At 38.2% G+C, this 25,035-nt stretch overlaps 1 protein-coding gene across 2 annotated transcripts in view; it reads left to right on the forward strand.

Annotated features, from left to right (window-relative positions):
- Positions 1–25,035, forward strand: part of ppp3ca (protein phosphatase 3, catalytic subunit, alpha isozyme) — a 43,575-nt gene that overhangs the window by 16,265 nt on the left and 2,275 nt on the right. The window contains exons 2-13 of one of the 2 annotated variants that reach the window (XM_043221933.1): positions 197–397; positions 8,438–8,562; positions 10,615–10,726; positions 12,383–12,528; positions 12,660–12,799; positions 17,091–17,168; positions 17,354–17,448; positions 17,908–18,033; positions 19,513–19,590; positions 20,243–20,327; positions 20,645–20,742; positions 21,243–21,290. In XM_043221933.1, the coding sequence (XP_043077868.1) occupies positions 197–397; positions 8,438–8,562; positions 10,615–10,726; positions 12,383–12,528; positions 12,660–12,799; positions 17,091–17,168; positions 17,354–17,448; positions 17,908–18,033; positions 19,513–19,590; positions 20,243–20,327; positions 20,645–20,742; positions 21,243–21,290 (1,332 nt within the window). The remainder of the gene's footprint in view (positions 1–196; positions 398–8,437; positions 8,563–10,614; positions 10,727–12,382; positions 12,529–12,659; positions 12,800–17,090; positions 17,169–17,353; positions 17,449–17,907; positions 18,034–19,512; positions 19,591–20,242; positions 20,328–20,644; positions 20,743–21,242; positions 21,291–25,035) is intronic. The other variant, XM_043221934.1, reaches the window with a different exon arrangement.

Genomic DNA, 25,035 nt, shown 5'->3' on the forward strand with positions numbered 1-25,035 from the left:
TTTTTCCAACATGCAGTATTACTATTGATAAACATAAATAGTGGGGGTCTGAGACTCTAAACCATCAAATGAGTTACAATATCCCCAAAGAATATTTGTGATAGGCCACTGAGTTACATTAATACAACCTAAGTGATTTATCAAAAGTGTCTATAACAAGTTCTGATGTATTCTTTCTGTTTTGTGTTTCCCTCAGCCGTTCCTTTCCCCCTGAGTCACCGCCTCACCATGAAGGAGGTGTTTGACTGCGAGGGGAAACCAAGGGTGGATCTACTGAAAGCCCACCTCACTAAAGAGGGCAGAGTGGAGGAGACCGTGGCCCTACGAATCGTAAACGAAGGGGCCTCTATCTTACGCCAGGAGAAGACCATGCTGGACATAGAGGCACCTGTCACAGGTACTCCCCTTTCCTCACATACAGTATGAAGATGAATATACAAAGTACTAAAAGGATGGTTATACTTGACACGCATTTAAAAAAAAAATGAATTTCCGTAATCGGGACTTTTTATCTCACAGTCCAACTTTTTTCATGCAATTCGCAGAACTAAAGTCAGTTGTGAGATATAAAAAATCGGAGTAAAAAGCCCATGCATTGCATTTAAATAAACACGCATTTTGATTGGTAATGACAGACTTCATTTCATGACGACAAACTCAACACTGTCATCATTTTTTTTACGCCCTCTAGAGGGTGTGTAACATAAAAATAGGTCAGAATAAGGTGCTTGCACAAATTACCTATAGAGTCGTTTCTTGTTGGAGGACAGGATCTTTAGAAATTGTGAGATGTGAATTCGCAAATCCGATAGAGAGACACAATTATCTAGACTTCCATAACTACGCGTGCCATGTTTTGCAGCAGGGTCGGATGTATTTTCAGACATTAGTCGATAAAGAGCGTCTGTGCATTAGCATCTGTGTGTGTACATAATGCAGTTTGTTATCTGACGCCGTCTGCATGTGTTAACTGTATATCCGTGACAACCTGCTTTGATACCGTCAGCAAACAGGAGTAAAGAGCAGCAAGACAGCGAGAGCATGAGAGAGAATGCACAATCCTGACCTCAAATACAAAAATAAACTCCAAAACACCCGACTGGAAGTTCAAAGAATGAACAAGGCCGACGAAAACAAAAGGCAGCAAAGTGAGCAAGCGCTCGAGGTGTTTCCGTATGAAGTTTACCTGTGAAGGTAGCTGTCACTTTGAAGTTCGATCCATTGTATATGCGTGAACGTGTATATTTATGTGTTAGTTCCCTCCTTACCTGTCTTCAAATCAAGTATGATGTGAGAATAGAGGAAAAATAGTTTAAAATTAAAACTAGGGTAATCACATAAAGCATGTCTTGTCTATTCGATGGATCGCGAGTCTCTGAGCGTTTTTTTTCGCTTTTATCGGTGTCTGTGGATAATCAATAGAGTTGAGTACTTGATACCCGCGTCCATCTGCAGGAGTGTGTCAGCACACCAGCTGGCTGTGATTTCCGCTGTCTCATCCGCGTATGAGCCGCTTACTCCTGAAAGAAACAGGCCCTTGTGTAACTGCACCACAAAAAAAAAATAATAAAAAATACGCAGAGATAATGGACATAGCTTGATTAATTTTTCTTTGTAATGTGATTCTGCTCACCCAAATAATACATCTCCTTCACGCTGGTGATATATTTTTAATTGTGTTGTAGTGCCTAGAGTTTTGTATATTTGATTTTAATGTGTGCTATAGGAGTGAAGTTGCTATATAGTGCAAAAGTCTTTTTTTCTTTAAAGATATTAATGTTTAGTTCCAAAGAAAATATGTTGAGTTATGTTTGTTAGCTTTCCCACTCTACTGGCAAATATTTTTCCTATGTTTTAAGCATAAAACTCAATTTCATATTGTTTCAAAAAACTAAAATAATCATGAAAACGGCAATATTATTGTATGTGTGTTTATGCATATCTATCTATCGATCGATCTATATAGATAGATAGATAGATAGATAGATAATCTATTTACATTATTATAATTATATATTTATTAGGATTTATTAGTATTTTTTTAGAACAAGGCAAAAATACTGATTAAAAAATTGTGTTTTGCAGTATGGGTGGGCAGTAAAACATGTGACAACTTAAGTTAAAGTCACTGCACCAAAGACCATTTTTGGCAGCCAAAAAAGTCACACGGTCACAAGCTTCAGTGCATCAGAAGTCGCTCACCGCTGTGTTTTAAGACACAAAGCATTTGAGTTCACCCTGGTTCAGTCACAGTCTCACAGGAAGAGTTCAATTCCACCGTGCACTTAGATTTGTCTGTTACAGTGCAGCTGTTAAAATCCATCAGTTGATCAGAGCGACCTACAGAGCGAGAGAGAGATAAAGAGAGAGAGAGAGCCGTTCTCTGCTGCAGAACACACCTACACCTCTGAGTCATCTGCATCTAACAGCTCAATATTCTCTCTCTCCCTCTCTCTCTAAATCTCTTCCCATCATCCAGTTCTGCTTGCACCCTGTGTGCCTGCAGTGGGTGATGTGAGAATAAGCATCACCCCCCTCCACACTCAGCACTGCACAGTCACTGCCACACATGAAGAGAGATACTTACAATTATCACCGTTTAGAGTTTACTGTGTGTGTGTGTGTGTGTGTGCTTGATTGTGTGATGTCTGTCCCTGTGCTCAGAATATTTGCCCAGATCAGCCAAAATTAGGCCAAGTGAAGTTTATGCCTGTCGATCGTCTATTATTAATATCAAAGGGATATGAAATATGCAGGAGGCACAGTGTACACAAGGACCCGTCATTGTCAGTAGATCCGCTTCCTTTGTGATGCAACATAATGGCAAACAAAGACATATCTGCTGCCGTTTGTCACTACCTTCACCCAGCTGTATGGCCATCACCTCATGCTATTGTTAATCAAGACTGCTTACACAATCACACAGATGTACACACACACACACACACATAGAGCACTAGTTTAGGCCCATTTATTTATGCTGAGAATGATTTGTACTGTGTGCTGCTCTCTCATTAAGTCCATCTTACATAATGAGAGAGGAGAGGAGAAGAGAGGAGTACAAATGGGACAATAAGAGGGGGAAGAGGAGGATGAGTAGAAGAACAGATGAGAGAAGATGAAGATGAACAGAGGAGAGAAGGTGAAAGGAGAGGAGTTGAACATATGGGAGAGTAAGAGACTAAAGGAAAGATGAGAGATTGGAAAAAGAACAGATGAAATGAGAGGAGGAAGAAAGGAGGAGATGATCTGAGAAGAAGTGAAGTGAGAAGAAGAAATGACCAGGAAAGGATAAGAGCTGATGATATGAAAGAGGAGAAAGGACAGACGATGAAGTGACAGGAGGTGAGAAAAGGAGGAGAGGAAATGAACAGATGGGAAGAAAAATGAGATATGAAAGATGAGATGAAAAAGGAGAGGAGAAGAAAAGATGAGAGAAAATGAGCAGATATGCAGAGAGGAGATTAGAGAGTAAGTGGAGCAGATGGGGAAAGAAGAGAAGAGAATAATAACGTGAGAGAATGAGGAGGCAAGGAGATGAACAGATGAGTGGAGAGTAGAAAAGAAAAGAGAGGAGCCCTGGGAGAGAATATGAGAAAAAATAAGAAGAGAGAGAAGAGGAGATGAGCAATGAGAGAAGATTGGATACATAGAAGAGAAGAGAGGAGGTGAAACAGTGGAAGGGAGACGAGATCAGCAGAAGACAGAAAGGAGCAAATGCAAGGAGCAAGAGCAGATGAAAGGAGAGGGAATGAGTAAGGGAGGAGGAAATGAACAGATGGGAGCATGAGGAGAAGATGAAAGAAGAGAGAGGAGATAAAAACGACAGAAGGACAGAAAAGAGGTGAGGAACAGATGGGAGTATAAGTAGATGAGAGGAAAGAGGAGAGAAGAATAGATGAGAGAAAGAAGAGAGGAGAAGATGAACAGATGAGCAGGGAGGAGAAAAGAAAGGAGAAGTGATGAGCAGATGGGTGAAAAAGATGAACATGAGATAGAGAACCGAAAAGATCAAAGAGGAGAGAAGAAAGGAGTCAAACGAGTTAGAAAAGGAGACTCGAGATGCGAATAAGAGACTGAAAAGAGAAACAGTGAGAGGAGTAGAAAAAGATGTGATAATAGAAAGGAGAGGTAAATGTGAGGTGGTGATTTAAGAGAAAAAAAATGGAAGATAAGATTACGGGAGGAGGAGAAAAGAGGAGATCAACACTGAGAGGAAGAGAAGAACAGAGGAGAGAAAATAAATAGATGATCCTGTTCATCTCCAAGAGGAGAGGAGGTGAAAAGATGAAGGAGAGGAGAGGAGAAAGAGGAAAAAAAACAGATGGGAGGATATGAGAGAGGAGATAAGAGGAGCAGATGAATGGGGAGTGATGAAAGGAGTCAAATAAAAGAAGAGGAAAAGGAATTGACATATGAGTCACAAGGAATAGATGAGAGGAGAAATAGGAGATGAACAGTGAACGGAGAGGAAGCATATCAGAGGATTCCAGAGAAGGAGAGGAGGTGAAGAGACAAAACAAGAAAAAAAAGAGGCATGTGAGATGATTCGAGAGAGGAGAGAAGATTAGATTCCAGAAAAGGAGCAGATAGGAGAATGAGGAGAGAGAAAATGAGATGCAGAAAGGGAAGAAAAACGGAGGATGTCAGAGGAGCAAAGATGAACATAAAAGACAAGAAAAGAGGTGATAAACAGAGTGAGCTGTTGGACTGATCAGATATCAGGAGTAAGGGAGGAACACAAGAACGAACAGCATTCATTGTGCGCCGTGGGAGATCATAACAGTGCCACCGTGACACACATCGGATTCCATCTACATTCTTCTCCTCATGCGCTCGGGCAGCATGTGACCCGAGAATGTGAACAAGCATGTTAATTGCACATTTAATACCTGTTTCTCCTCAAGCGCAGTTAAAATCAGCTCAGCGAAGCAGGCAGTTCGTTTAAACAGAAGCACTTAACACCAGGACCCGGGATCATTTTCATGCACAATTCATATACCTCTTCATGCATAATGTAATGTCTCAATATGCAGGATCTGCTCATTTATATACAGTAAACGCCGCTTACTAACACATCCCTGGCGCATCTGATTTGTCCATGCATTATGCAGCTCTGATTCTGCAACGTGACTGGGCATATCTGCATTTTTTTCTCTCCCTCCGATTATATAAACCTATCCATATCCACGAAGACTTAAACAACAGGACTTTCAGCCAGACGAGCAAGTTTGAAGCTGTCAGGAGAAAACCAGGCACCCGGAGGGAAAGAGCCCACTTGGGTATACACGGAGAACTCCTGCCCCTGTGAGAGCCCTTCGCGTAACAACAGCGGTGCGGACTAAATAAATGCATTTAGTGTTTTTAATGATCCTCTGCACTAGATCTCCCGCCTCCTTTGAGACGAAATGGGATGGTGTCGTGCACCGTTTCCCACAATGCATCTGAGTTTTTATCGATGGCTCGGGCGCAGTAGAGGAGGCAGGGTGAAAGGAGGGAAATAAGCACAGCGTGAGAAGGCTGGAGCGGTAGCAGTTGAATACAAGGGGGCGGAAGAATCTCTTTACCAGTTGGTGGAGGAGCGAGAGCGCGCAGACAAGAGAGAGTTCAACTTGTCACCTCCCTGTCATTCATCAGCCTTGCTCCAGCAAGAAAGAAAGAGAGCGAAACAGCGCTAACTGCAGCCCCCGTGGCCCCCGGCCTCCCAGAAAACGATCCCTTTAGCCCTTCTCGACATCATTTTTTATCGAGGCTTTCGTTCTTCTTGACTGTGCCGCAGTGCTTGATTACTTCTAGGGCTTTTGCTCTATAATGTGTGCTAATGGTTCATGTTAATGGCCCATTTTGCATGTATGTCAGACTCGGTGGACTGCTTGCGGCTGCTGTATGATTTGGGCCAGATAAGTCTAATTCATTTGAGGAATCTTAATTTAAGCCGCTTCCCTTGAGACGCTTAAGGCTAAATGAATGGTCATTTTGAGAATGGATCTATTGATTTGGGTATTGATCTCTAAGTAAAGAGCTGTTTGGGTAGAGCCTGGCAGAATGCTTGCGCGCCTTTGGTGATTTAGCGCTGCAAGGAGGTCAACATAGATTTATTAAGCTTGACAAAGAATGATGGTGTGTTTAGGAAACATACATTATAGAAGCGGAAGGCCTGTGGAGTTGATTAAAATACTCAGTTTGAATGACACTTTTTAGTCTTTGTCTGTTTTAGTGTAATCCTAAACGGTTGCTTTGAAGTCAGAATGTACAATTCTTATTTTTTCGTGTTTAAATTATTTATCCATGCACATAATTATTTGTTAAAAATTCATGTGCCCCTTTAATCTTTAATCAGAAACATTAACTTCCCCTTCCCCTTTTTTTCTGGCGGTGTTTGCACTGGCTGGAGGGGCAGGACAATGATTTCTTGCAACCTGGGACTCTCATGAGATTGCATCAGTTAGCAAACGGCAACAATCCAATCAATTCGTCATGATCCTACACATTGTTCCCTTTAAGAAGCTGTTTCACTTGGATATATATGTCACAAAAGTGATTTATAGTTTCTGCAAACTCAAAAAATGTATGACTTATGTATGTACTACAAAGATTTTTGTCCAATCAGATTGCTCTAGAATGAGAATGCCCCTCCCCCAGCAACCACCTAGCAAGTAGCAAGCAAATCATGATCGTGTTTATTGGTTGCTTCTACAAATTATTTTTTAGATTTTTCTTGCTATTTTTTTTTTGTAAAATTTTAACGGTGGTGATTTAATTAGCATGCTGACCCTGTACTGAGCTACGGTCATATACATTCAGGATGGATGTATTAGGTAATGACATGTCTAACATTGATTTTTGGGTTTTCCATCATCATTGGTGCGTTTTGAGACGCATTGTTTTATTCTGTTGTACTCTACCTGGCTGTTTTTTAATGTGTTATATGTAAACAGAATGGGCTCTGGTGAGCCTCAAATTAGCCTGTTATACATAGCTCCTTAAGTTGGCTACATCTAAATAATCTAATAGGGAACGGTAATTATTTTATATGGTGGCTATGTCATGTGAGCTCCACCCTTAAACACAACCATCACTAAAATGTGTGCCGATCATATAAATAACACGTTTTGCACAGTTCTGTATCCTGTATCCATGTTCTATACGTCTTCGCCTTCGTGCACCAGTAGGACATATATACTGTTGAAAAGAGAACAACAGGGATTAGTTTTTAAAGTTAATTTAATACTTTTATACAGTAAAACATTTATAATGAAAAAAAATCTATTTCAAATAAATCCTGTTCTGTTCAACTATTAATTCATGAGAAAATCATCTAGGAAATGTATCACATTTTCTGGAAAATTATTGTGCATTCAACATTCACAATAAGAAACGACGTATGAGCAACAAATCAGCATATTACAATGATTTCCGAAGGACCGCCTGACTCTTAAGATTCGAGTAACGAAACTGAAAATTTAACAGAAATAAATAACATTTTAAAGCGGTTTCAAATATAAAGTTATGATAAATTGTAACCATTTTTCATAGGATAATGTCACTTTTTTTGATTAATTAAATACAGCTTGCGAAAACGTTAATAATCTTGCCGACCCCAGACTTTTACACTTAAGTGTGTGTTAACACAGGAAAGAAAACAGCTTGTCAAGCGATGTCTCGGTGTCTTTAAAGTGGGAGAAACAGGAAGTGAGATGCTCCACATTTTTTTCGCAGGTCTCAAGCATGGTGACGCACTTACAGTAGGTCATATCACACAATCTGGACCTTTCACTGTTAAATCAGATTCCTCAAGCGACTAAAATTCTCCAACTAGTTTCCCTTCCCACAGGCTCCAAACACACTTGCTAATTTCAACCTCTATCTTTGTATGACAGTGATGTGGGCTTGATATCTGGGTTTTCTTACGTGATGCATGATCTAAGAGGGTTTTAAATGCGTGTGTTTCCCTCTCAGTCCGTGGCCACACCCACACACACTACAGGCTGAGAGGCCTCTGGGGCAAACGCTTAGGCAGCATCTCCATGCCAACGCAAACTCCTCATTTATTTCATTCTTTATTCTCATCAAATTCATGTCTCCATGGCAACAGGAGTTTGCATTTTGCTTCCTCTCTCTCTCGCAGAGAGAATTATGTTGCAAAGGGCTAACATAGATTTCCAGGCCATCTATGTTTCATATAGGTTCACTCTCCCAGATGTGCACAGCTGTCATTGTCAATTCGATCAGTTCATTATGGGTTGAGCAGTCTAGTGGTTGATATTAAGGGATTACGCCTAGCACAGAGCTGCAGTTACAGTATGATTTTAATAGCTATGCCTGCATGAATTCGCCATGGATTAATGTTTGTATATCCAGTATATTGAACAAACAGTTGAGGGTGTTTGCATCCAGCTCAGCTAGTCAATGTTGTATTTTTTTTTTCTTTATGCAGTGTGCGGCGACATCCATGGGCAGTTTTTCGACCTGATGAAACTGTTTGAGGTGGGAGGCTCTCCAGCCACGACACGATACCTCTTCCTGGGCGACTATGTGGACCGGGGTTACTTCAGTATCGAGGTGAGAGAAAAGTTGCATATATATGCATCCATTCACCCATGGCTTCACCATTTTAACCAAGTAAATTGAAAGAGATGATTCATTTGAATGAAAAGGTTCATAAGGAGTCATAACCAGGTGCAGGCTGAATATGCATTAAGTATTTTCTCAACTCACTTTGGGGAAAAGTTACCTCATGAATTTAAACATGGAGTTAAAAAACACTGGTAGCAGAAGTCATTATTTAGTTTAAGAAATTATTAAAATTACGTCCAATAGTAGACATGCAGTGCCTTTGCGCTTCCCGTGTTCGAATCCCGACTTGAGGACCTTTTCCGTATAAATTCTCACTGGGTAACGTGAACGATAATCACTAGAAATTAAGTGTCCTCAACTAAGCAAGCCAGAGGCGAACCAAAACCCCATCCGTGACAGAATGGAGGAAAAAAAAACCAGGCTTAGTTGGGGGCCAGTTTTTCTCTGATCGGATGCCCAGCGCAAAATTTTTTGTTACATTTTAAAAGCATGTCTGATTGTGTAAAGGACCTATTGTGTGTTTGTGTGTTTGTGTGTGTGTGTGTGTGTATGTCTGGTTCCCATTATCTGTCCACAGGGCACATTTAGGTGTTCTGGTCTCTGATGAAGGTCTCTTGGTTCTGATCTGGATACGAATTGAGAAACAGAATAAGAACTAATGTCAGCATAGAGGCCATTCTTTTTACAATGTAACAAGTATTTCTTTCGAAAAATAGAAGCTTATTAGTGTGTTATGTGTAAGCCAGGTTAAAGAGATGGGTCTTTAACCAGATTAGATTTAATAATTAGATTTAAACTGACAGTGAGTGTGTCTGCCTCCCGAACACCTTTAGGGAGATTGTTCCAGAGTTTGGGTGCTAAATAGGAAAAGGATCTTCCACCCACCAAATATTTGCTTCACTTTTGCATGTACACATTATAAAAAATATTCCATTATGTAGTCTCTCTGCAGGTTTTTTGATAGCTGCAAAGAAGTTTTAAAAAATTTTTAAATATTTAATAAAGAAATAAAATCTATGCAATCCTGCAGAGGTTACATATAATAGTATATAGTAGTGCATACACATATATAAATATAGATTAAAAACCCTTATATGTAAATACTGTAAAAAACCTAAATGTCACGTGTATATTAATTAATAAATTAAGTCACATTATAACAATGTAATTAACCAATAAATGCTTATAAAATAGCATTTCAATAAAAAAATGAAGAAGTAACACATTGCAAGACACTGCCACTACTTGCATCATGACAAAAAAAGAATAAAATAAGATATAAAATGAATGAAACGTTTAACAATATACTATTGAACATATACAAACATCCACTGACTTCTTTTGCAACTGAAGCTTAACTCTCCTCCGTCAGTAACACCAATGCAATTTTAAAATTCACTTAAAATGAATCAACATTTTTCATTTATAATGAAACTTGCATGAAAGCATAAACTACACTTGCTATTGACCAAGCAGGCTCGGATATTGGCTAATAGTCTCATCCCAGTTATCTTGTAGCTCTCAAGTGTTCCTTTGATAACAAGAACGAGCAATTCTATCACACACATCAGGGCATCATCCTCAAGCTTCAAACAGAGAGGAGGAATCAGTCATCTGTGAGCTCTGTGCTCTGACGTTCGTGTTCTTTGACATGTCCAATTTCTGCCATCTTTGACTGCAGGCCACGATTAGATCTGCGAACACATCTCAACACCGACTGCTCAATTAAATCACTCAGCTCCCAATGTTTTGCTGAAGAATTCTTCTTTTATTTGCTAAAGAATCAGCATGAGTTAGTATGCTCGGTTGTGTGTAACTGTGTGCGTATTAGCAGTAAAGTGAAAGGAGTATGGTTTGGTCTGAGGGCAGCCAGTGAAGGTGATGGGGACTGACAGTAGATGTGATAACATATGTAACGTAATTGAAGGAGTATCATTAACATCACACAGACCTTGCACTGGCCTGCATTAGCGTGGTGTAGGTATCTCATGGATGCGATCGTATGTTTCATCTTTTTTTCTCTCTCCTTCTCTGTAGTGTGTTCTGTACCTCTGGTCACTGAAAATCCTCTACCCAAAGACGCTATTTTTACTGAGAGGAAACCATGAATGTAGACATTTGACAGAATATTTCACCTTCAAACAAGAATGTGAGTATCTTCCGTGTAATGCTCGCAGTGCTGTATTAATATGTGCAAATAAAATTTGTAATAGTAAAAAAAATAAATAAATAATAGAAACTGCTAGTAGTCTATTATTAAAAATTTTGGGGTCAGTGTAATTTTGTACTTTTAATATTTTTATTCATTAAAAGTGCATTAACGTGTTAATAAAGAGACTATAATTCTTTTATTATATTGGATGTAAATTATATATTAATTACATAATTAATGAATTCTTAGCAGCACAATCTTTTTAAATAAGACTAAGAAAAATTTCAGCAGCAAATCAACATTTAATTAATTAAAATATATAAAATAAACATATATATTTTAAATTGTAATAATTACTACCATACTTTGACCAAATAAATGCAGCCTTGTTGAGCATAAGATATTTTAAAAACATGAAAATCTTACGGTCTCAAACTAATTAATATTTACATTTACAAATTATTTTGTATATGTATGATTTAATTATTAATGTTTTAAAAGAAGTATATATATATATATATATTATCTCACTATAATTTACATTCATATAGTATATATTTTTATATATACATATATATAATTTATATTACATATAAAGAAAAATTTAATCTAAAAATATAACATATTTGTCTTAAATATATATGTGCATGTGTGTATTATTATAAACACAACCTTTAATTTTTATAAATATACCTATTATATATACATACCTGTTATTGGAGTTCACATTCAAAAGTTCAAAAGACGTATTTCCGTATATTTCTGAAAAAAATCCAGATAGAATAACAGGGAACAACCCTCAATTCACATTGATAATTTCCTACAATGTCTATTGTTCCTGAAAGGACAAATCTTTCCATTTAAAGAGAATGAGGTTTATAACACAGAGCAGTTGGAGAGGTGGAGGAGGGGTGGGATGTGGAGTATGAGGTAATGCTTCAGAATGGAGCTTTCCCATGAGGCCGAGCGGCGGAGCGCAGAGACAGGTGAGGTGGGAGGGAGAGGTGCAGAGTTGACGGCAAACTCTTTCTGTGTCTACTCCACTGACCTGTCGCCATGGTTACAAATGCTTTTGAGAGGCGGCGTATTGAGACATAATGAGAATAGGACACGCGTCGACACACTGAGAGAAAAAAAAAACCCTCCTCCGTCTGGAGACACTGTTTATCTTGTGTGTGAGTGTTTGTGACGCACTGAGACACATGGGGCTGACCGCTAAAGTTCGGTCCCAGTAGGAATCTAATGAGATCGGAGAAAAACATGATAAGTGCTGTTAAAACAAAATAGCTGTTGCTTGCTACGAATATTAGTTTGCTATCAAAAATAACTGTAAAAAAACATGATGCCACTTCTTGCTTCTTTGTCATAATGACGTACGTTGGCAACCTGGCGCTCTGTGTAAATGTGCTTTAATCTTAACAGTGCAATCTCAGTCATACCTATGATGTCAGAATATGAACAAAATTGTGTATCGGCTGTTTATTAGTACCTATTAAGCATGTATTAATGCTTTATTCTGCAATAATGACAAAATGTTCATTTCTGGGCGATCGATTATTTAACAGTGAGAACTGGTCCCCAAATTAAGTGTGACCAAAATGACTTATTTTCCTTTGCACTCACTTGCTGTTTTTCTCCTTCGTTGTCTGTCAGGTAAAATCAAGTATTCAGAGCAGGTTTACGATGCCTGTATGGGAGCGTTTGACTGTCTGCCCTTGGCAGCTCTCATGAACCAGCAGTTCCTGTGTGTCCACGGTGGCCTGTCCCCAGAAATACAGACCTTAGACGACATAAAGAAGGTACTGCCAAGCCATGCGTGAACAGCAGCGCTGTGTGTGGGAGGAGAAAGATTTCATGCATGGCAACAAGAAAGCAGTATATGTGTGTATATTTCTGTATTCGGTATCATATTTGTGTCTCTGTGGCCTAGTTGGACCGGTTTAAGGAACCCCCAGCATTCGGGCCTATGTGTGATTTGCTTTGGTCCGATCCCTTGGAGGACTTCGGCAATGAAAAGAGCCAAGAGTACTTTAGCCACAACACAGTCAGAGGATGCTCATACTTCTACAGGTGGGTGGTTTTTGTGTGTTTGAGGGTATCTGAGTGGGAGTATGCTGTTATACTAAAAGTTGACATTACATAGCCAATAATGGGATTCTCAGCATAATGCAAATGCGTCATTCATTTTTAAACTCTTCACCCATACATTTGGCATCTGAAAGGGAAACTCAGCATTTTCAATAAGTTCAAGAAAGAAAAATAACTGTGTCCATGCATTTTCAGTGCTAATTCTTCAGTGCATGTCTTTAGTAAATCTATTTACTATTTAAACACCCAAAAACTGTCCATTAGTGATTCTTCGGAAATCATTCTAATATACAGATATGCCGCATTATCAATGTTGAAAATGGATGTGGAATTTGAAACCCTGATACCTTCTTTTAATGAAGACCAGCATTTGGCCAAAATAGAAATCTTTTCCAACATTAAAAATGTCTTTTTTCACTTTTGGCACTTTTGGTCAGTTTAACACATCCTTGCTAAATAAATAAAAAAAACAAGCGTATTGAGCGGTGGCTGATATTCTTGCATTTGTTTTTATCCCAAAGTTCTGTGAGATTCTATACGTATGTCTTAATTCCGCTGCCGCGAAGACACGAGTGCGCGTATGTGTGTGCACCGATGTTGTGTAACGTAATATGCACGTATGTGGGCGGATATATGTGTGTGTATGTATGTGTGGGGACAGCTGGGTCGGTGGGGGGTTGTTGGGTCTCTCCAGGTGCTCAGGGTTGATGTTGTTTTCTGTCCTCCGCTCTGACTGCATAGAGCAACAGCCTCTTAATATTTCACACGCCGCTGAAAATTTGATGGAACGACGGTACACTGGTGCATGTGAAAATGAGTGTTTGTTTCTGAGCGAGAGTGAAGATTGGACTGTTTTTATCCGCATGTAAATGTTTGTGTATTAGCATTAGCATTAGCATGTATTCTTCCGAAACAAAACTGTATCTATCTAGCTTGCTAGCTACCTAGCTATCATCTATCTGTGTAGTGTTTAGCGTATACTGCAGATCTGGGCTAGTGTTTTGGAGCCCTGCATTCATTAGTGTGTCTCTGTGTCATATGCATAATACCAGAGGCAGCCATGTTACAGAACACACACGACTGAATTCATCACACATACACACAGCGCTGCATACTCCACTTAGACAGATACATACCCACACACATCTCTGTTATGCAAGCCGCACAGAAGCCATTTGTTTTAATCTGTGTTGTCAGTGTTCCTCGAGCTGCCCACCTCCCTGAATCACCATGTTGGTGTTTAATCACTCCTCTTTCACTCCATTCACTCTGTTTGTTTATGTGAGTGCCTTTATGCACTTGCAGATTCCATGTATGGTGCCCATAGAGCATTTGCACAAATGAAGACAGAATATTAAAAAAATAGAAGAGGCAATTAGCGTAAATGTACGTATTAGTATAAATGAAAGTACATTTATTAAACAGTATAAAAGTAAAAAAAAATGATGTATGTTCAATACATGTTAATCATTTTTGAAGTGATGTTAATTGACCCTTCGCAAAGACACTCTCCAGTTACTGTTGTTATGTCCGACAAGCAATGGCACTCTCGCACCACACATCACGTTCTCTCACATCGCGTGTCAACAAAACATTGTGAAGCAAAGAGAAAACTAACAGCGTGCCGACAGACAAGACAGAGCAGGTCACTTTGAGCATAAAACAAAGTCTCAGCTTTAAAACTAAGACCATCTCTTCCTCTTTACTAGTTATAGCACAAAATAAGCATGAATATACATCAGAAAGTAGCTCGTTTCAACTGCAGAAAGACTTAATAAAATCAAGTTAAAATAAAGTACAAGTTAATTTTTTTTTTTACTTACTGCATTTTTAGAATTGTTCATGTTTATGTATTGGCATTGTAACAAAGTTAAAATTGGGTATAACTTTACACAGAGGGGAATTTTTTCGCACTGAAGGCATGTTAACATGCAAACGTCTTGCATGTCTTGCAGCTTTACTTTATTGAAACATTAAGCATTTAAATTTTTACTGATTTGCTTAATTCACAATCATATTAATGAAATTTCAGCTAAATTTAGCGTCCCATTGTCTATTGTTTATACTGTTTGTGTAGCAATATGTAAATCACAGCCCACACGAAAGGCACTACGAATCCGTTTTCTGACACAGCACGAACTTGAACCCACATGTAAAAATTCTCACATGAGTGGAAATAATTTTGGTGCTGTCGGCTGAGATGAATTTGCAACAAAAAATATTCCATTAAATTATGTCTGCAGATAATACTTGTCCCAATTCAAATATGTTCCGCCGCGGTTTCTAATGTGTAAAAATATTACGCATTTGTCTAAGTGGACGCTTCCTTGTTAGATTAAGTCGCAAGTGGACCAGATTTTATGCTGATCAAACGTCTGGTCATGCGAGACTAGGGTGAAGCTGTCAGAAGCGGAGATGGGGGGATGCCCTTTCAGCCTCTTACATTGTACTGTAGTCAGCAGAAAGAGTGAGATGGTAGGAGGGAGTGAGTGAAGGGCTTACACTGCGGCCAGCAGCGGCAACTCAGCTTTGCGATCTATCCCACAATCCCCGAGGGCTCTGCAGTGTGGTGTTGCCATGACGACCCGTTTCCTCTTCCCAAACTGGAGCGAGTGATAGCGAGAGAAAAAGAGAGATGCAGAGGAAGAAGTGATTGGTAGAGAGCAGCGGTAAAGCAGCAGTGCCCCCTCATTAGTCGACGACGCGAGTGAAAGACCGAGAGCAGCTCACACCCTCCTTTACACACTCCCTGGGTTGTGGGGAAACACATGTTAGCGTTTTCTCACGGTGAAGCTTGACGGCATCCATCTCTGTTGATTTTCATTGTATGGAAAAGAGTGGCATGAACATTCTGCCTAATATCTCCTTGTCCGTTCAACAGAATAAAGAAAATGTTACAGGTTCGGAATATAGGTGGAAATCAAAGGATAATATAGTAAATCAGTTTTTTGATTGCGGCAGAGTGCAACAGTCATGTTCCGGAAGTAAATAAAACAAATCGATTTTATTGGCTGATGAGCCTATAAACACAGATCTTCTATGGGTTCTGATGTTGCTAATTGAAGGTGTGTGTTTTCGTTGAGGTTTTGTTGTTTTTTAAATTCGTTCTGTTTAACAGTTGAAACAGTTGCGAAAACTACATTACCCATGACTCTGTAGAGAAAATTCCACTAATCAGAGAACAGTGGCGAGCAAACTGCACCAAAAGTGTTCCACAGGGAACGCCAACTACCATGAAGTGATAACATAATCAAGTCGACAGTTGCTGTGCTGTCAACTATATGTATGTTTATGCACATTCTGCAATAAAATGTAGTTTTCAAATGTATAATAAATGATTAGTTTAATAACATTGTATTTCATTCTGTTTTCATTTGCAGCGCTTCATGGGATTGTAGTTTTCACCTTCACCAAAGCCATTAAGTACACTGCTGTAATCTGGAACTTTTTGCCTTTCTTGCTTTAAATCAAACTTTGTATGTTATGATTGCAATAAAATAGCTGTTTGGCTTAGTTGATGGCATATAACACTTTAACAAAGACTTACCATCCCTGGAGGAAAACCCAATGATTACAGAAGCAAAGATACCATTATATTGCAGTGTATTTTATTATTATTTTATATAGCAATTGTCATTCTAAGATTACATTACAGTTGAAAAGAAACAACAGCAACGCTACACAATAAGGTCCCATTAGTTAACACATAATAGTTAATACATAAACTAGCATTAATTAATGAGAAGCAATACGTTTGTTAAAAAGCAGTGGACACAGTGTTACAGAAATAATTGAGTTGCTCTGAATAGTGACCTTCTTTTTACCAAAAGCAGACTTGTGAAATGCATGAAAATATTGCATTGTGGGAAAAAGTATTGCATTAATTTAAATGAGTAATTTAATTGAAATGCAAATCATTTTAGATCTGCTGAGACTGTGAGTGAAAATGTCTGAACGTATTTTATATATATTCTATAGATATATGAATTTTGAATTGCAAATATGTAAAAACAAATGAATAAATGAAATAAAAACAGCATTTCTTTCTCAGGATATTTGTTAACAACAACAGTTGAGCCCACACTGCCCCTGCTGGACACATATTGAACTGCAGCCATGCTCCATTCACACATTAATATTTTGGTTGGCTGACAGTGGAAAGCATTGAAAAAACAATGCAACATTAATGAGACACGTCCACCCACAGTTTCCGAATGTTGGCTCTTATTTTCTCTCTCATTCTCTTTTCCTTCTCTCAATCTCTGTGTTGCAGTTATCCAGCTGTCTGTGACTTCCTACAGAATAATAACTTGTTATCAATCATTCGAGCACACGAAGCACAAGATGCAGGGTATGCATTACCTGTCTTTCGCTCTGTATTTCAATTTTCGTATATTAACACGCACCCTTCAGGCGCAGATAAGGTATTGGGTGTACTTTTAAAGGTGCACTTTTTTTCTTGCACATACATTTTTCCCGATTTTGTCTATAAAAAGTAAATGAACGTGTTTTTGTTTTCTCACTCTCTTCTAACAGGTACCGGATGTACAGGAAGAGCCAGACCACTGGCTTCCCTTCCCTAATTACCATCTTCTCTGCACCAAACTACCTTGATGTTTACAACAATAAAGGTGAGTCGTGTTTTTCCTTGTGCGTGAGCTTTGTGATGGGAACAGATAGCTGGATGAGAGCGTGGGCAGGAGCTTCAGCTTGAGTGACTCCATCCATGTGGTCTTATCATCCAAAGGAACAGGGTCAACCTCTCCGCAGTACCATCTAGTGGAGGCTTTTTGTGAAAATGAACGTTCAGCCACATACAAAATTGATATATTGTAAATCCAGATGTATTAACACCATGTTTGATTGACATGTTCTTCCTTGTAAAGCTCCTTTAGATTGGGTTTTGTCGCATCATGGTGTGTACACACTGTTTCAGCAAAAACAGACGACGATTCCACTTGAATTAGTTGATTAGGAAACAAACCCAGAGGCTCAGGAAGCCGCGCTCTGTTGAGATTATTTCTCATATTATTGATTTGCGAATTTTCATAAGCTGGAGGCTCACTTTTTCTTATTATTGACTTCCTCAGCTGCCGTCCTGAAGTATGAGAACAATGTAATGAACATCCGACAGTTTAACTGCTCTCCTCATCCTTACTGGCTGCCAAATTTCATGGATGTCTTCACCTGGTCGCTGCCATTTGTGGGGGAAAAAGGTATCTATATTTCATATATATATAAAATGCATCAAAAAATGTTCTTGTTTACATATATTATATATAAATAATTTAATAAAAATAAAAAAATCTTAAATGTATACATGTATGTGAATATACATAATAAATATACACACACACACATATATATTACAGAAATAAAAACCTTTATTTTCGATGCAATCGTCTGACTGCACTATATATATATATATATATATATATATATATATACATATACATATAAATGTGTGTGTATTAGTACTGTTAATAGATTATTCACATTTCTTTCTGAAATTAATCGCAGTTAATACCTCCTAATAATAATGTTTTTGAATGTGCTTTTATATATCAATAATTTCACACGCAAACTTCAAATGCATGAACAAACAACATAAAGACTATTTGTTTTGTGCCGTTGTTTTTGTGACTGAAGGCAAGTATCACTGATCCCAATATCTGATGTCTGATGAAAATTGACCATTGATTATAGCCATTCAATATTACAGTATAAATGAGAGCGATTTTAACATTGATTTTAACATTTACTAGACTTGAAAAACTTTTAATTTAACTTAAAACAATCTTCTCATAAACCCATTATAATAGATGTCGTACCTGTGCCCTTCAGCAAGTAGGAAATACACAGAAATTCATTAAACAAATTTCTAATTAAAATCCCTAAAACTACAGTTATTGTTTTCCACTTTTTTTGTCGTTCATTGAATAACAGACATCACAGCAACTGGGTTATTAGGTTTGTTGGCTGCTATTTGTTTATGAGCTATCGCTGCAAAACGTGATGCAGATCTGACCTTTTATATATAATTAAATATTATTAAATATGAAATGGTATACAGTGTGCCAGCACATTTGTGTCTGAAATATGGCCTGACAACATCAACAAAACTGATGTTTTACTGAAGCTCCTCGTCACCTGTTAGTTTGGACTCGTGCCTAGCGCTGGGGCAAAGTGGTCTGAAAAGTGTCCTGTTTGATGTGGTCATAAAAAAATTCTGCACGTAAAAAAAAATTAGATTTTTGTCAAAAAGAGACAGAAGCAGAAGTTGTGAGTTGGGTGGCCAATGCTAGCCCTATCCCTGATTTAACTATGTTAACTACTTTTAACGACATTAAACTAGAAAAAATCTATTTAATAGAGTTAATGCGCCTATTTTTGACAGCACTAATATTTATATATATATATATATATATATATATATATATATATATATATATATATATATATATGTGTGTGTGTGTGTGTGTGTGTGTGTGTGTGTGTGTGTGTGTGATTACAATGTCATTCCAAATCCATAAGACCTTCATTCAACCCAATACTTGACTATGAAAAACACTTAACTATCTTCTATAATTTTCCTTAAGTGACAAAATGACCAAAAAGCTTTTGCAAATGTCCAATACCTTCAATTGAATGTTGTTTTGATATGTTGTGACTGAGTGTTGTTGTTTTGCCTGCAGTGACGGAGATGCTGGTAAATGTGTTAAGCATCTGTTCTGATGATGAGTTGATGAATGATGGAGACGAGATCTTTGACGGTGAGACATCTTAACTCGTTTGTTCCACTCTGTCCTTTATATTGCATGTGGAAGATGAACGTAATTTATGAGTTCCCCAGCATGAAACATGATTATGATTTCTCGACAGAAAGGGCCTTTTCTTTGACGTCAGGTACATCCTGAATTATGACTCATAGTTCTTCCAGTATATTTTCTGTTAAGTAGCACTCTTGTGATACTGTTCTTGTAATAGCCCTTAAGTTTCATCTTAGCACTTGACTTTGCTTGCCGCTGACTTAACTACTGTACCAGTATTGCAGAGACTAGTTAAAAACCAAAGTTTTTCAAGTTACAAGCTACTTAGAATAGTAAACTACAAGCTATAATCAACTTTTTAACAATATTGTTTAGTTTAACAGAAGCAATATTTCTGACTCAAAAAAACAATGAGGGTTTGTGGGAATGAATCTTTATACAGTATAGCGATGTGTGAAAAAGTAGCTTGTAGTTAGAAAAAAAATAGTTTGAAAAAATAGTTAGTAGAGTCGCTTCTTTAGGTTAGTTACTCCCAACACTGCCGCCAACACAATACACATGACTTCTGTAAGAAAATAAAAGTTTCTGGGGGTTTTTAGCCTCTGGTTACACTGAGACTGACTGAGACTGCTTGGTTTTTTCTTTCCGCCCACAGCCAATGCAGCAGCTGCTCGGAAAGAGGTGATTAGGAACAAGATCCGTGCCATTGGGAAGATGGCCAAGATGTTCTCTGTGCTCAGGTACAAATGGGGCTTCCTCCAGCTGAGTCATTCAGTCTGCGGTCAGCTGGGTCACATGCTTATGAGACGTTTGCTTATCAGATAGATAGATAGAGGAGAGGCTTCTTAAAAGCAAGATATGACTGATATTCAGTGCAACACAAAACTACCTTTTAAAGAAAGAATTTCAAAAGGTATTTTTGCAATATAATAAACGAGCCCTGCTAAGCATTTTCCAAAACACCCCAAAAATGTACAAGCTGCAAGCTTTTGAATGGCAGTGTAATATCAGTAATGCGTATTTTATCATTTCTGATGGTCCTGTGCTGTCTTTGCAGAGAGGAGAGTGAGAATGTGTTGACCCTGAAGGGTCTGACCCCTACCGGGATGCTCCCCAGCGGGGTGCTTTCTGGAGGCAAGCAGACTCTACAGAGTGGTGAGCACACGGTCCAGTACTGGCAATGTTCCTCTCTTGGTTCTTGTCTCCCTCTGTCTTCTCCTTCTCCTTTCTCTCTCTTGCTTCTTTTGATTTCCTCTTCTACTATCTCTGTTATGTCTGTCCCTGTCCCTTCCACCTGTCTCTCCATCTGTCTCTTTCTGTATCCTCTGACAACTCCAAGCTTTGGGGTGCTGCTCTTTTAGTTCCCCCAAAGCATGGACACATTAGTGGGTCGGTTTACCCGTCAGTGGTAAACTGGGGTGAGAATGAGTTTCTGAGAGGCCCGTAGGCTGTCTAGAGAGCAGGAAGCGTGGAAAGCAGGAGAAGTCTCTTGCAAAGTGCGAATGGTTGAGGGGATTGTCTGAGTCTGTGGTCCATAGTCTGGTTGGCGTGCATGTGTCCCGGCACCCGTCGCTGCTTGTGCACAACTGCTGCCTGTGCGTTACTGCTGTTGCATGGCTTGTTCAGGTATAACACACTCCCTCCTCTCCCTCCAGCAACCATCGAAGCCATTGAAGCCATCGAGACGGAAGAAGACGGAGAAGGTAATTCCAGGACATGTATCTGGGCATAATCCAACATACGATGGTAGATGAGTTTTGGAAAAAAGGTGGATGGTTTGGAATCTGGTTTGTTTCTTATTCAACATGGGACATGCCAGTTGGTACCACATTTTAAAACGCATCTATGGTCGTATGAAGGATTTTCCGCCAGGGTTACCACATTCTGAAGTTGACTGCTCTAACCAACTAACACACTACATTAGAGAAGAGCAACAAGACCAGGAAGTCACAGATTTCTACGAAAGGGCACTGCACATGTCTGGAAACAGTTCAAATAGTTTTCACGTAATCTGTCATAGTCTGGATTGCTTAATTGTTAACACTATGGCTGTGTCAGAAACACATAACATCTGCATTTTTATCTGGTCAGTCAATGACTAAACATGGATTTTAGGGATCAAAACATAAGATCAAATGATCCCAAAAAACGAATTTAAGTGAGCTTTAAAGAATGCTTTGCTCAACATATCAAATGTACTGTTTAAAGTTTTTTTTTTACATTCTCACTGACCCCAGGTCAGTCATCCATGTTGTTGAGCTCTGCAATGGTTACAATACTTTAAATGCATGCAGGAAGCCATCGAAATGTATGATGGCTTCAGAAAACAAACAGATGAAAGCATTTTAGTATCATCATATTCAGATTTGCCTTGATCCCTTCTTACCTCTATATATTGCCTGCTAGTGCAATGTTTTTGAGTTGTAGACACAGCCATTATGTAACAATGGCATCACAAGATGCTATTTTTACAGAAAAAAATGTTTTGGCCAAGAGTTTTGAGTGGGTTTTTGCAGCAACTGTAATTTAACCAGATATTTGCCGTGCCCTTTTGGAGTGGTGACATTAAGGGAACATGCCTTTTATTATTTGCATGATGGTTTGAGGTAGCATCTAAACTGGAGGCATGATTTTTGGATATGTTCTGTCGGGCGCTGCTTTTCCTCTGGCCCTCATGGTTCTAGTGTGGGCATAGCATGTGATTAACCCCAATCAGGAACTCTCAGCCAACCAGAGTGTGTTCCTCTTCTGCAACCTCTCGCTTTCTGAGACCAGCTCACCTCAGTGATACACACATGGATGGACTCAAGGGGTTTGGACACTGGTTTCTACTTTCACTGTATATATATATAAAAAATAAAATACTTAAAATAGCAGGTAGGGTGGGGTGAATTCTATATTTTCGGTCTTTTGGTTGTTATCTTGACATTTATTTGTTTTCTCTGAAATGGCCTAAAGCTTTTCATTTCAGAGGATCCTCTAAGGCTGGTGTGTTGTGTAAAATTCAGTTCGAGGTTCACTGGCATTTATTCCATTCGGATAAAAATAAATATAAAAAAGTAGTTGGCAAATGGATTAGGAAGTGAAACTGACCAATGGCATTAAAGTTGTTTAATAATGAATTCTTAAAGTATCATTTTATTAAAATGTTAGCAAACTAATTATTTATTATATTTTATATAGTAAAATGTGCTATGTATAATTATAGTATATGGTGCTATATATAATCATTTTCATTTTAATAAATGGATTAAAACTATATTAAATAATAATTTTAACTTGTCAATTTTTTTAATAATTTATTCAAGTAATAGTTCACCCAAAAATGAAAATTTTGTCATCATTTACTCACAAACTTTTTTCAAAATATATTCCTTTATTTTCGGCACAACAAAGAAATTCTTACAGGTTTGGAACTACTTCAACTATTTCTTTAATGCATTATTTTATTGTTACACTTAAGTTTTTAAATATGAATGTTTACATTTTAAATGTTTATTTTCCATTTTGATACGATTTAAAGTTTACTTTTTTTTTCAAGTTTTATTTTTACGTTTAGATTTTAATTGTTTAATAAACTGATTACTGGTTCCTTTGTTTCATTTTCGTTTTATTAGTCTTCCATAGATTATTTTGAATAATCAAGCTATACAATACCATTTAAAGTTTGGGTATGCAAGATTTTTTTAAATGGCTTTTAAAGAAATCTCTTACGCTCACCAAGAATGCATTTGTTTGATCAAAAATATGATAAAAACTGTAATACTGAAAAATAGAATTGCAATTTTAAATAATTGCAATCATTATTCCAGTCTTCAGCATTGCATAATTCTTCAGAAATTATTCTAATATGCTGATTACATTTCTTCTAAATATTCGAAACACTTGTGTTATCATTTTGTGGGCACTGTATACAAGCAGAATTAAAGTATTCTTGTTTGATTTCAAAATCATACTGACCCCAAAAGTGCTGTCAAATGATTAATGTATGTATGTGAACTTTGTATATTTATTATGTATGTATAATATATATATATATATATATATATATATATATATATATATATATATATATATATATATATATATATAAAATATTTTAAATATTTACATTTATACATGTATATATGCTTATATTTTATATAAATATTTAATATGTAAACATAACATTCTTAAATATATATATGTGTGTACATGTGTTTGCATTTATACTTACATAATAAATATACACAGTTTCAAAGACTTTTTCTATGTACACAAAAGGCCTATTACTCTCACATATTGTTAATAAGTGTTAATGAGCACTTCTCCTTTGCCGAGATAATCTGTCCACCTCACAGCTGTGGCAAATCAAGATGCTGATTAGACAACATGATTATTGCACATTGCCTTGGGCTGTCCAGAATAAAAGGCCACTCTAAAATGTGCAGTTTTGCTGTATTGGGGGGGTCTGAAAATCAGTCAGCATCTGGTGTGACCACCATTTGCATTGAGTTGATCAGGTTGTTGATTGCGGCCTGTGGAAATTTGGTTCACTACTCTTCAAAGACTGTGCAAATTTGCTGGATATCGGCTGGACCATGCTGTCGAATACGCCGATCCAGAGAATCCCAAACATGCTCAATAGGTGACATGCAAGAACATTACCTTGCTGCAACGTGAGGTGATGGTCTTGGATGAATGGCACAACAATGGGCCTCAGGATCTTTCACGGTATCTCTGTACATTCAAAAGGCCATCAATAAAATCCATAACATATGTCTACCCATACCATAACCTCACAGCTACCATGGGGTACTCAATCCACAGAGTTGACATCAGCAAACTGCTCACCCACACGATGCCATACACGCTGTCTGCCATCTGCCATGTACAGTGAAAACCGGGATTCATCTGTGAAGAGAACACCTCTCCAAAGTGCCAGACGCCATTGAATGTGAGCGTTTGCCCACTCAAGACGGTTACGCCGATGAACTGCAGTCAGGTTGAGACCCCAATGAGGAAGACGAGCATGACGATGAGCTTTCCTGAGACGCTTTCTGACAGTTTGTGCATACATTTTTTTGTTATGCAAACCGATTGTTGCAGCAGCTGTCCGGGTGGCTGGTCTCGGAGGTGAAGATGCTGGATTTGGATGTCCTGGCCTGGTGTGGTTACACGTGGTTCTGCAGTTGCGAGGACTGACAATTTCACTGAAACGCCTTTGGAGACGGCTTGTGGTAGAGAAATTAACATTCAGTTTACAGGCGACATGTCTGGTGGACATTCCTGCAGTCAGCATGCCAATTGCGCGCTTCCTCAAAACTTGTGACAGCTGTGGCATTGTGCTGTGATAAAACTGCACATTTTAGAGTGGCCTTTTATTGTGGCCAGCCTAATAACAACCTGTTCAATAATCGTGCTGTCTAATCAGCATCTTGATATGCCACACCGGTGAGATGGAAAGAA

The sequence above is a fragment of the Puntigrus tetrazona genome, chromosome 21, assembly GCF_018831695.1.
Source record: "Puntigrus tetrazona isolate hp1 chromosome 21, ASM1883169v1, whole genome shotgun sequence".
Classification (NCBI taxonomy): domain Eukaryota; kingdom Metazoa; phylum Chordata; class Actinopteri; order Cypriniformes; family Cyprinidae; genus Puntigrus; species Puntigrus tetrazona.